General features: G+C 35.3%; 1 protein-coding gene and 1 long non-coding RNA gene across 7 annotated transcripts in view; both read left to right on the top strand.

Annotated features, from left to right (window-relative positions):
- The window catches only part of LOC136416265 (diuretic hormone receptor-like), a 102,231-nt gene that overhangs the window by 83,785 nt on the left and 6,135 nt on the right, over positions 1 to 12,311 (top strand). For 5 of the 6 annotated variants that reach the window (XR_010752696.1, XR_010752695.1, XM_066401400.1 and 2 more), the window contains one exon: positions 1,491 to 1,763. The exons of the other annotated variant lie outside the window; for it this stretch is intronic. Coding sequence is in view for 3 of the 5 variants with exons in the window: in XM_066401400.1 (XP_066257497.1) it covers positions 1,491 to 1,763 (273 nt within the window). In the remaining 2 variants the exon portion in view is untranslated. The remainder of the gene's footprint in view (positions 1 to 1,490; positions 1,764 to 12,311) is intronic. 6 annotated transcript variants of the gene reach the window in all.
- Positions 4,254 to 5,266, top strand: LOC136416314 (uncharacterized). The gene is made up of 3 exons (XR_010752699.1): positions 4,254 to 4,268; positions 4,382 to 4,748; positions 4,802 to 5,266. It is a non-coding gene; the product is annotated as an uncharacterized lncRNA (long non-coding RNA).

The following is a 12,311-nucleotide window of genomic DNA, read 5'->3' as shown; positions in this document are numbered from 1 at the left end:
ATCTGTGAAAACATTCTTATTTAAAGTACCTTTTTATAACGAATCTTTCCATCTTACATTTTGAATACGATATTTAGACTCGTCAACGTGCCATCGTCAACTGATTTCTTATGGGCGCCACATTGGATTTTATAAGGTTTGATATGTCGGTAAAAATATTTACTTTGGGGTGACGATTTCCATTATAACAAATCAAAGGTTTTATGCGACAAACATAATGAAATCAGACAAATATTATTTGAAATTGAACTGGAGCAAAAAACAAAAATATTTTACCTTTATTGAGGAAAGATATAAATTTGGATTAGAATGTGGAAATAAAGACAAATAAAGAACTTACCATCACATCGATTAGTCAAAAACGTATCCTGTATTCTTGGAAAACCATTTATGGCTACCTTCTAATTTTAGTACATTGAATCCAATATTTTTTCAAATAGAGCATGATCATATTTTTTTCCAACTTAGATATGGTCTATATATGGTCAGTCCATGTTACAAACTACTATAGCATCCGGATTCACCGTGAATTATACATAAGAAGAGTCATAGCTTCATAAGAATGTTGGTCTGAAATGGATAAATGGCAATGTCAGTATTTATGTCACAAAGAACGGATATTATTACGTTTATTAAAGTTAGGTTTATTACTTACTTACGTTCATAAGTCCAAAAACTATAGAATAATTGTTATATAGTAAGAGTTTACTTACATCTAAGTGAATATTTGGCTGATTTCTCTGCCTATAAGCGTCAAAGATTCAATGCTTACCTTCCAAACTAATCGATTTCCCAGTAGGACTAACTTAATTAAACACCTAGTTAAATCGCTACGGCAAAAGGGCAGAAGAGCTTAATTACAACGTAAAAGTGTGCCCCTCATAACAAAGGGCCCGCCATATTCCATCATGACTTCTCATATTCAATTATTAAATTCGAATTTCAATTAAAAATCAAAAGGCTTCGCCCGAGGGTTGATTACTCAAGGGCGGAAGTTTTCAGACATCCCCAGTTTAACCCAGCTTCATAAAATTTGCGAGCCAAATTAATTTGTTGAGATTAACCTGATTAGGCATTGAAATCGATACCAGTGTCGCATTTGGCATTGAAGCTGTTTGATTAAGCTATTAATTTGCGTTTAAGCCAGCTTTCTCCATTAATGTATTGATTTCGATTTTGCTGGCTTGTGGGTTCAAAATAATTATTTACTTTACAAAACTTAAAGAAAAAATAAAAGGAGCCGTAGCTGCATCAGGGAGTGTCGCACCCCTTGGCAAGTTGCCACCAAAAACCCCTTGAATCTGACCCTTTCATTAACTGGCTGCCATTTATGTTGCCTCAGTTCGGAATGAAAAGAACAAATTGCTTATTTGTAAGATTATAAGTAAAGCGTCGCAGCTGCTTTATTATGATTTATTACAATACATCCACCTATAGAATACACTCAGCAGTACAGACAGTTTTAAGTTGAAGAATTTTTTTTTCCGCAGTGCTCATGGTTCAGCTTTAGTTACATAGACTACATTTTCCAAATCCCCACCATAATAGTGCTGATAGTGAACATCATCTTCATGGTTTCCATAATGGTAGTCCTAGTTACCAAGCTGAGGTCAGCTAACACTCTAGAGATCCAGCAGTACCGAAAGGCAGTCAAGGCTCTGGCAGTACTTATCCCATTGTTGGGGGTGACTTATGCCATCACTATTTACGCCCCATCGTTCTCAGTATGGGACATGTTTAGGAGTGCTTTACTGTCTGTTCAGGTAAGAATTTGGTAATCTGCATGTGAAGTAACTTACAGTGAAAGGTAAGCATCAGACAAACTGTTTGTCCTTACTTCGGCTGTTGGTGAAGCGGTAACTTGACTTTTAAAAACACTTTATTTGCCAGTTAGTTGTTGATTGACACCTGTCGCTTCATATCTGCGGATTGAAGATCTGGTCCCTACCTAGGTGACCGCCTCGTAAATATTTTTTCACAATAAAGATGCCTTTAATTTGCAAAAGCAAATTTAACTTCCAGAATGCAACAAGATAACTGGAAAACATCTTAATACATTTTTCATTAAACAGGCAGCTGGCTTCATTTTACTGGAAATTTAAAAAATAAAAACTACAGGAAGGAAAGAAGAAAGAGGAAGGCGATTTTTACTGCGATAACTCAGAGGACGTTCAGAAAATATCGATGTTTGAGTAAAAGCCTTTCAAAGATGAGCGGAAAGACAAAAAGGGCTTTATTTATTTGTGCATTGAAAAATTTCATTTTGTCCTGTTTAATGTTGCTGAATGGTTCAACTATTTTAACTACAAAGGAAAATTTAGTCCATTGGGTCATTACACAGTCGCAATTCTTTTAAAGAAACCGGCAACCAGTGAGATAGGCATTTGCTTGGTGTGAAGGGGATGGAAATACATATAGGTTGTGAAGTGTTTCATCATGAACCGTACGGAAAGTTTAAATAAATAAAATATGGATATTTTTTTGGTCCACAGTTTACATGACTATTACAATAATCGTTCAGGTTAGTTTTTTTCTGCCCCAACTAAAACAAAATTACATGATTTTTTTAATAGTACACCTTAAATATTTTTAGATATTATTTTTGTCATCATTATGTCCTTATCGACTATCCTTTGATAAACAAAGGCTATTAAATTTGTTCCGGCTAAGTCAAGCAATTTTTAGCGTTATATGTCCTTGAGATATCTCCTAAAACATGATAAAGATAAAATTTTCAGGATGAAGAACTTCAAGAATTTCTATATCCCGGTTGTAAATTAATGATGCAAATAGAACTGCAAGCTCAGCTATCACTGCTAAACGTTGAGCCTCATTGCAGATTTGCATTGCGGAGCGCATGGGGAATCTTAAGGGTAACAAAAAGAAATAAAAGGACTTATTTGCACTGAGCGAAGAGTTTAGGAATGAATACAAAAGTAAATACCTATGAACACTTTCTTAAATTATACCCATTACCATCATACCAATAGCAATTAATAATAATTATTGGTGTTCGTGTGTATCACAGAAGTACAAAAATGACCTTTATTAATTTGAATTTTGAGTGAGTGTCGAAATAGCAAAGTGCCGCACACGGGCCTGAAGTTAAATGGACTTTTCACCGGATCCTTTCAAGTTTGCGTAATGGCATTAAATTCGAAAAGGCTATTTGTAAATTTGCTGTTTTACCCGAAACTAAATTTTGTTATGTGTCCGCAATTGGTTCGGAAATTAATCGAGTTCGCAAAAGTGCCATGAGTAACTTTAAAATACCCATATTGAGTTTTACCATTGTATATCATACCTTATTAAAGGGTAATCAAGGATATGTCTATCGTTCAGCCTTAATTTTTTGTCACTAACCAGAACTAAACCCTATGTGTCCTAAAGAGAATTTTCCTAAGGACCATTAAGTCATTGTCACTGAATCTGTTGAAGGGAGTTACAAATTTGTTGAAGTTTGTTTTGAAACCAAGGCACCAACCCAAAATGGTTCAATTTTCAAACCAATTTTGGAGTTTGGAGCTTGTCTTGGAGACTGATGGATACTGATATGATCTAAATAAAAATAATATAGCATACTAACGAGCTCCGTGGGTCTTTTGACGAAACATCCATGTGTCGGATTAAAAGCAAATAATGAACATAATTGGAACATAGTATACCACCTGATGATGTTCTAGTTCCGAACGATAACTCGTCACATGCACATCATATTAAATTTCAAGAAGAAAGAACTCTTATCGCATACCAAGAACGAAAAATCCGTATCTGAAATTTAGAAAAGTTTTATTTAAGGGCAATTTCTACTACCCTCCTATCTATTTATCAGATATCTCTTTTAGTTTCTGAGAAAACGGGTCACATTTTTAGTGATTTTACCACAAATTTTTTGGCTGTTTCGAATTTGTACCATGCACGTTCCATTGAGGAAATACACGTTACATAACAGAATACCATTGCATATTGCTCAAGGTACGCCACTGCTCGGCTTGTTGACACGATATGGAACGTGCTGTTCTGTTTCATGTTTTCCTTAACAAATTCTCAGAAAAAAATCTGCCGTGCATCATTTTCGGTCATTTATATGTATGAATTGAAGCCAAGAGAAAGGTTTTAAAATTTGCATAACTTTAAATGACGAATCCGTTCTTGTCGTCGAAATTGTCGGTTTTGGTTGCTCTTCGGAGAAAACCTTTTTATGCAAATTTGCTGATTTTTATCCTTTGTATACTAAAGGCGAATAGAGACTATTAATGTTCAACTATGTAAAATGTTTAACAGGAAATTTAAATATAGACATCTCAGATTCCTGATAACTGACATACGTAATTTGTTCATAAAATTGTTGAGTTATCAGTGGTCAAGCTCATTTTCGTAGGTCGAACGTTAAAGAACTTCAGCTTTAAACGATTCGTTGATTCTGTAGCATCCCCACTATAACCAGCACGCAAAACCTCACGCCTGTTCCTTTATCTCCACACATTTATTACATTAAGCCTCGAAACCTTTTTATACGCGACGCTAACTAGAAGCGGTCAAAATGTCCGGCCAAATAAGAAGAAGCAGCTGTCTTTTTCTGGTTTTTCTCATTTGTGTGACGTTCGTCCTGTCCCGGGCGGACATTTTACCCTGTGGTATTTGTGGGGTGGACGTTATTTGCAAAGAACGGTACCCAATCTGCTCAAAAAACCAGATTATCGCCCTGGATTACTGTGGATGTTGTTTGGTCTGCAAAAGTATCTTAGGTAAGTCACTTTCTTGTATAAACAGCAGGTTCAAAATTGAGTCATATTTTTAGAAAAAGGAGAAGAGTGTTCAAAAGATATAGAGCTTTTTGCAATTTGCAAGGCTGGGCTGGAATGTATCAACAGCAAATGCACTGAGCCAAATCCAGGGACTGGATAAGATGCTTAAAGGACCTACATTTAAGACACCGTTTAGTATTATGTGTTCACTATAATTTTACGAATTTTATGTGACTAAAAAGGTTTAGGCTAACTTTTAATCTTAATTTATTTAATATAAACTTTTTAAAAAAAATTCATTACTAGTAATGCAAGAAATTATCTAAATAGCAGATTGGACGGAATACTTATAGCACCAGCAGTGCTGTAGTTCAAAGTCTATGTAATCGAGATATATTATACAAATGCCGCTACTACGTACAAACTTAGAAAAATACTGCTTAGATAAGAGAAATATGGTCTGAGGCTGCTCGATGATTATTTTTTACTTATGTAAATATATATTTGTTTAACGGTCATACTCAGCCTGGCTCTTTCCTCGCACCTTCTGCTCTCTATGCTCGTCGATTTTTTTTTCAATACAAAGAACACGTAGCAAAGCTAATGCATCAATCTCAGTTAATTCGACATTAATTTCTTTCTGTTTATCTCGCATTTAACTCAGCTTAATAATTTGAATCTTGCATACATTAAGCTGAGTTAGAAACCAGCTGAAACCTTCAGTATAGTTTATTTTATTTCTTCTGGCTCGTTGAGTTCTCTGTTATCCACATTTTGCCACGTTCCGGGTGTTACCAGTCCCTACTGAAATAACTGGGCTTTTCGTGGGCTCAATGACAAAAACGGCCCTAAATCGTGTAGAGATACTCTGTTAAGTGTTCATTGAGAAAGTTTTGATGCTCTTTTTAACGTAATATAGTGGGTGGAACTGGAATAGGACCAGTTTGCTATCAAGTCCAGTAAAGTGAATACTGTTTTGTTTGTACATCCGAGCTAACCCAAAGTAGCCTATCTGAGAAATTTGTAAATGTAATAATTGAATGAATTTCACACACGATGATCCTATTCATTTAATCAGCTTAAAAGGCGAACTTAAACGACCGCATCGTCAAATAGTTAAACAAATGAATATTGCGTTTTACGAAACCACAGGTTCAACACAAATATTATCAATACATCGCAATCCCACTGCGCACACTGTAAAAGAAGGGCCTTCCAGGGCACATTTTTCACCAATCCCTAAAATTTGTGTTTCCATCCATTTCGTAGGTTCTACATTTTTGATAGAAAATACTCACCTACAATACGTTTACACGTTTTGCAACAGCCACAATAATCCAGAGTAACTGTGAAATTTTCGCTTCGGCAAATTGGATAGGCTGTTTTGCAGACCACGTCAACACCACAGGTGCCACATGGACCAACTCGAGGAGTATCGCTGAAAAGTTCATTTCTGAAAAAAGGACTTTTTTTAAGCGGAACTGTACTTACCTACAATATTGACAGCAACCGCATTCACCGTACAGCAAATAGGGGCGGTCCTTCGGACAGGGATCTGGTGGAGCCGCACATATGACCCTTTGACAAAGAGTCCAATCCTTGCAGTATTGACAACTGCCCAAATGAAGAATGTACATAACCAAGATGAACGAGAAGAGAACGAAACGATTCATATTCGTTTTGTAGCTACTGTTTACCGTACAAACTATCTACAATAATGAACGATGACACTGCTGCAAAACAATAAATTACTTCTGGTAATTGTACAGTGTATTTATGCTAAACAGCGGTGGCAGGGCTATGATTCACGGTAGTTGGACAATCAACAATGACATTCCAGGAATAGGTGAGAGTCCTTATACCGTTTTGTGCTATTATAATAATATGTTTGTAGATCTTCTTCGTGGATTTTTTGTGTTTTTTTATCAAATATTTTCTTACCTCAATGTTTTGTTGAAAATACCTATGTACTTTGCGAATATTATGATATGCTTTACATGCACCTTGAACGCAATCAAAATAACAACTTTAATTAAAAAATCTAAATCGAGTATGTATCACGTACTGAACAATCTAAAAACTGCACTTTTTTATCTTTATTGCTCGTTTGCATAAATGGCAGACGCATTTTACCTAACTGTAATATTTTCAAGCCTTGCTGAGACTCGTTAGTAAATAATTGACATTGTTAATCACCCTACTTTTGCAGTAATTATTTACAGATAAGACACAGCAAGTATTAATCGTGCTTTCTGAGTTGAGTCAAGCAGCAATCATAACACCAAAATTCCATTACTATGGTCATAGGATATCAAAACATTATTTTAGTCCCGTAATTTTAGGAATATGTATCGCATAATCCCATGTTCAGGTTGTAGGAATTTAGTTGGTTGCAATTTGATTCATATTATTCATAATATTGAAAATATCAAGTATGTTTAGATGTACCTTCTTGATTCACATAAATTTCTCCTAAAGCCAATAATCATTCCCGAAACTAATTTAGGTTCATAAAAGCCTATAGAAATGACTGAATCTTAGCATCAGGCCTCCCTCATTTAGCACTAATGCAATTTTGATTAGAAATTTTGAAAGTTGTAAATTCTAAGGAGAAAAGTTGTGGAAAGAAAGAAACCCATGAACCTTCAGCCGCTTTCGCTAACAAATACGAGTATTGTTTAGATTATTTCAAAGCTTCTAATGGTTTACCCAGGTAAAACATTACAGCCTCATCTTCTCTTGTCATTTCTATTATTCAATCTCCATTTTTTCTCTCTGTTACTAAAGAAGTTATATTTTTCTGTCACAATTTGAGCACAGGAATATAAAAGATATGAACGAATGACCTGAAGAAAAATTAACGTTGCAAGGCTTCCACTGAACAGCATTACAGATGGGCTACTGTCGTTTCAACTCATGTATATTTTGATATTTCTTAGGAGAGTTTTATAGCTCGCTAAGTCTATTGACATAGGATGGGGCTCATTAAGTAGAGATGAAGCTGCTACTACATGAATATCTACTAGTTATTAGACAATTTTGGTAAGATAATCAACATGTATGATATTCATAAAGTTTTACTGCTTATATCCCTACACCCTACATCTTGTTCCTTTCTACGTTGTAACATTTAAACGTAAAGTACAAATTCCATCAACACAAGAAGATCCATCGGCACACACTTGATTAGGTGGAGCGCCAATTTCGCGGAAACGGGCATTTCCTACCGCTGAAATAACATCACAGTCATTAAAATCGAACGGGAATGGAAATATAAATACAAATCAGCATATGTAGCTACAGACTGTTTGAAAATTATTTCAACAAAAGTATTTAAAAAATGCGAATTTTTTCTATTAGTCTAGATACTTACCAATCTCAGTTACACAATGCTGAGAGCAACCACAAGCAGTGGGAGCTAGAACTTGTCCGTCTGGACATTCAGCAATCTAAGCGCAATAATATATTTTGGCAATAATCTACTGGACAAACGATCTTAGCAGAACATTTCAATGCGAAAGTGGCCAGAATAAAAATGGAGATGGTTGCGAATTTTAAAGACACCATTTATTTGGTAAACGTAAAGCTATTTTTTTGTTAGCAATGTGTATCTTAACATGGAGAATTGATTTTTGTGACTGCCAAAAATACAAAACAATATTTATATATATTTTTTTAAGTGGACTGTGTTTGAATGTTTATTACATAGCACTATAGCAAGCAATAGTGCTACCTTGTGAATAGGTGATAAGCTGAAAGGAGTGCTTAATGACAACGAAAAAATATGGTTTTGTGTAAAGAAATATTTTATTAAAAAGTCTGGAAAATATTTGTAAAACACTGTATCAAAGCTTTTATATTGATATATGTAGTCATACGTCTTAAAAAGAGCATAATTTTTATTATTTTTTAGATGTAAATGTCTGCTTAAAGAAAATTTACAAAAATTTCGGGAATCAGACACAATAATCTCTAAAGTGCCCTAACCATTTCTGAAATATATCGTAATGTACTCTCCGGGTAGTTTTGACTCATTTTAAATAAAAAAATCACACATTCTGGTTGAAGGGCCAAGTTCGCCCTTGTTGAAAAACGAAGACGTGTTAGTCGATATTAAATAATAAAAATATTTATAATAATAAAATAATAAATATATTAAATAATAAATATTAAAAATCACTGATTTTATTTCACTTCCAGACCCTCAATTTCTAATGAAAATAATCACATATCGCCTTGAAAAAAAATTACCAAAGTTACTTTATCAAATATGTGACGCAAATTGCCGACTAGATTGGTTAAAAGGGACTAATTGAACTATACTGTTAATTTATCTAATGATACCTACCCCCAATTTTTCAACAAAATTTCCTCTATAGTTGGTGAGAGCAAGCAAGTGTCGCACATTTATTTCGCCCTCTTCAAGGATATAAACTGTGAATATTTCAAATATTTACTTAATAACGGCGTAATGTCAAGTTTTATAAGAGACATTATAGCGGACGAGCTTGAGAGCGGGTCCATAAATGGATCAGCCGAGTGTAACCTCATTACATATGCGCTATATATATTAGGTGTACAACTTTGCTTCCGCCGTTTTTGAATAGATGTATGTAGCGGTAAGTAATGATCGAAATAAATAACCCCATGTGGGCATGCAGGAGCCTTGGGCACCTGTTAACATAACCTCATAAAAATATTAGTCTATTTGTGTCTTCATCATAAAGTTATTCGCAATTGAAAATGTCAGTGTACGAGCCAAATTCTCGTCATTTGCGGGAGGTTTTACTTTTCTGCTTCAATATGAAGAAATCTGCTGCTGAGGCTCATCGAATGCTCTCAGATACTTATGGGGAAGCCACTATTAGTGAAAGGACATGTCGTGAGTGGTTTCAGCGCTTCAAGAACGGTGATTTTCACGTCGAAGACCAACATAGCGGTGGAAGAAAGAAGGTTTTCCAAGATGCGAACTTGGAAGCATTACTTGACGAAGACTCGTGTCAAAGTCAACAAGAATTGGCACAATCATTGGGAGTGACTCAACAAACAATCTCAAAACGCCTCAAAGACATGGGAATGATTCAGAAGCAAGGATATTGGGTGCCGTACGAGTTGAAACCAAGAGATATTGACAGGCGTCTGTTCGCTTGTGAACAGTTGCTTGCAAGGCAAAGACGGAAGGGATTTCTGCATCGTATTGTGACTGGGGACGAGAAATGGGTTCATTACGATAATCCCAAACGCAAAAAGACTTGGGGATATCCCGGCCATGCTTCCACGTCGACGGCCAAACCGTCTATTCATGGTTCCAAAATCATGCTCTGTATTTGGTGGGATCAACTCGGCGTAATATATTATGAGCTGTTACAACCAACTGAAACAATCACAGGTGCTCTTTATCGAACCCAATTAATGCGTTTGAGCCGAGCATTGAAAAAGAAACGGCTGCAATACAACGAGAGACATGATAAAGTGATTTTGCAGCACGATAATGCTCGACCCCATGTTGCGCAAGTGGTCAAGAAATACTTGGAAACATTGAAATGGGAAGTCCTACCCCACCCGCCATATTCTCCTGACCTAGCTCCTTCTGATTATCACTTGTTTCGATCCATGGCACATGGGCTAGCTGACCAACACTTCCGGTCTTATGAAGAAGTAAGAAATTGGATAGAATCGTGGATCGCTTCAAAAGATGTCCAATTTTTTCAACACGGGATTCGTATGCTGCCCGAAAGATGGGAGAAAGTAGTGGCCAGCGATGGACAATACTTTGGATCCTAAAGGTATAATTAGTTTTTTACAATAAAATCGCGAAATTCGGAAAAAAAACGGCGGAAGCAAAGTTGTACACCTAATAACATTTTATGTCAGATTTTATGTTAATTCGTCGATTATTTCTCTTTTAAATCAAAATTAAAATACCTCAAAATCTTTAAAAAAATTCAAAAAATGTACAAGGTGCTCCAAAAGCTACATACTATTTTATATTGCAGTTGGTCTCCATTAGGCTGAAGATTTTTTTTTTGTTATTTATAGATTTTAAGTCTAAAAGTATATTTATTTACACTAGTAGATTAAATAATTATACTTTTAATAAAAAGTAGCAACAACTTACTTATTTCAATCGGGAGGTCCCATACGAGGTGTTTCCCCAACATGCGACACTTTAAGAGGATATTTCTTGGGACGAAATATAAAAAAAAGTTATATGTATATTATATAATATATATTCAAAATCTCTTTGTCTCCAAAATACAAGGTTTTGAAGTTCAACTGAAACCGATTATGTTATTTTTGAATGAGATCCACTGTCACCTAACAATGGCAGTCATTTCAAGCAAATTTTTCCTTACTAATACCGAATAAAAAGCAATAGATTACATGCAAATTGCTTTGCAACGGATAACGTCAATGTTATCATTTAACACTAATAATTGGGTTTATACTCGTAGTATTATGCAAACCGTTACTCATTTTTTGCTGTTCGTTTTACCTATTTACTTACCCACCATAAGATTCTTAATATGGTGAATTTAACCCAAGCTTCAGGTTTCCTTGTGACGGCAGCATTGTGTTTCTTAAGTGTCCAGTCTATATGTTTATACATCCTGGATTGTAGTAATCAAAATTGCCAGAACGTAACTAGCTGCCCTGAAGGGCAGGAACTTGTCCCTGCAAGACGCGTATGTGGTCCCTGTTGTAGTTATTGCAAACCTCTCGAAAGTAAGTTCCATTTTTTCTTGAAGCGTCTTAGTATAATATTGGTGAGTTTTTCATTCCCTAGGGGACCAAGTCAATGATGGATCAAAATTCTGCAGTTCACGGCCAGGCCACAACAATATTTTATGTTCTGTTGGTCAGAAATGCTGCCCTTTCTATGGAACATGTATAGATAATTCGGAGTTTTGCCCTATTCTGGTTTAGATACCAGCTTTGGCTTTTTCACAAGTCGCCTTGTCTGATTTGTTATTTACAATAAACCGCATATTATCAAATTTCTATTTATTTTCAACCCAGCTCACAGATTTTGAAAACTGTTTACATAATTTTAATATATTTTTTTATTTTGTTTAAAATGAGACACCACTGATTTCGTCTACGAGCAAATGAGGCCAAAAACAAGTTCCTAATACTGACATTTAATCCTTTACTATTTTCATGTGGGAATTTAGTTGACCAAGCTTAAAGGAACGCCATTTTTAAGTAACGTGGAGAAAAGATAATATTTCACACATCTACCCTCATATTAACTAAAAATATCAATAACCCCACAGAAACGTTGGGTCTCTTCCCTTTGCATAGCAACAAAAATCAAGCATGAAAACTCAACGTAATGCTGCATCGAGGAACTTCATTGAAAACAGTGCCGAATTCGGTTATATATAACAATGAAGAAAGGAGATTTTCCTCAAAAATAAAAAATCACAGGTTTTTGGATTCGAGATGTGTTACGTAGTATCGTTATTTTTAAACAAAATGTACAGTTTAGCAACAGCTGTATTATATACGAGTATATCACTTCCCTTCTAATTTATTCACTCACCTGAACTTGTAGGCTCG

The sequence above is a fragment of the Euwallacea similis genome, chromosome 2 (assembly GCF_039881205.1).
Source record: "Euwallacea similis isolate ESF13 chromosome 2, ESF131.1, whole genome shotgun sequence".
Classification (NCBI taxonomy): domain Eukaryota; kingdom Metazoa; phylum Arthropoda; class Insecta; order Coleoptera; family Curculionidae; genus Euwallacea; species Euwallacea similis.
Note: the sequence above shows the minus strand (reverse complement) of the source record. Positions and strands in the feature narration are given on the sequence as shown.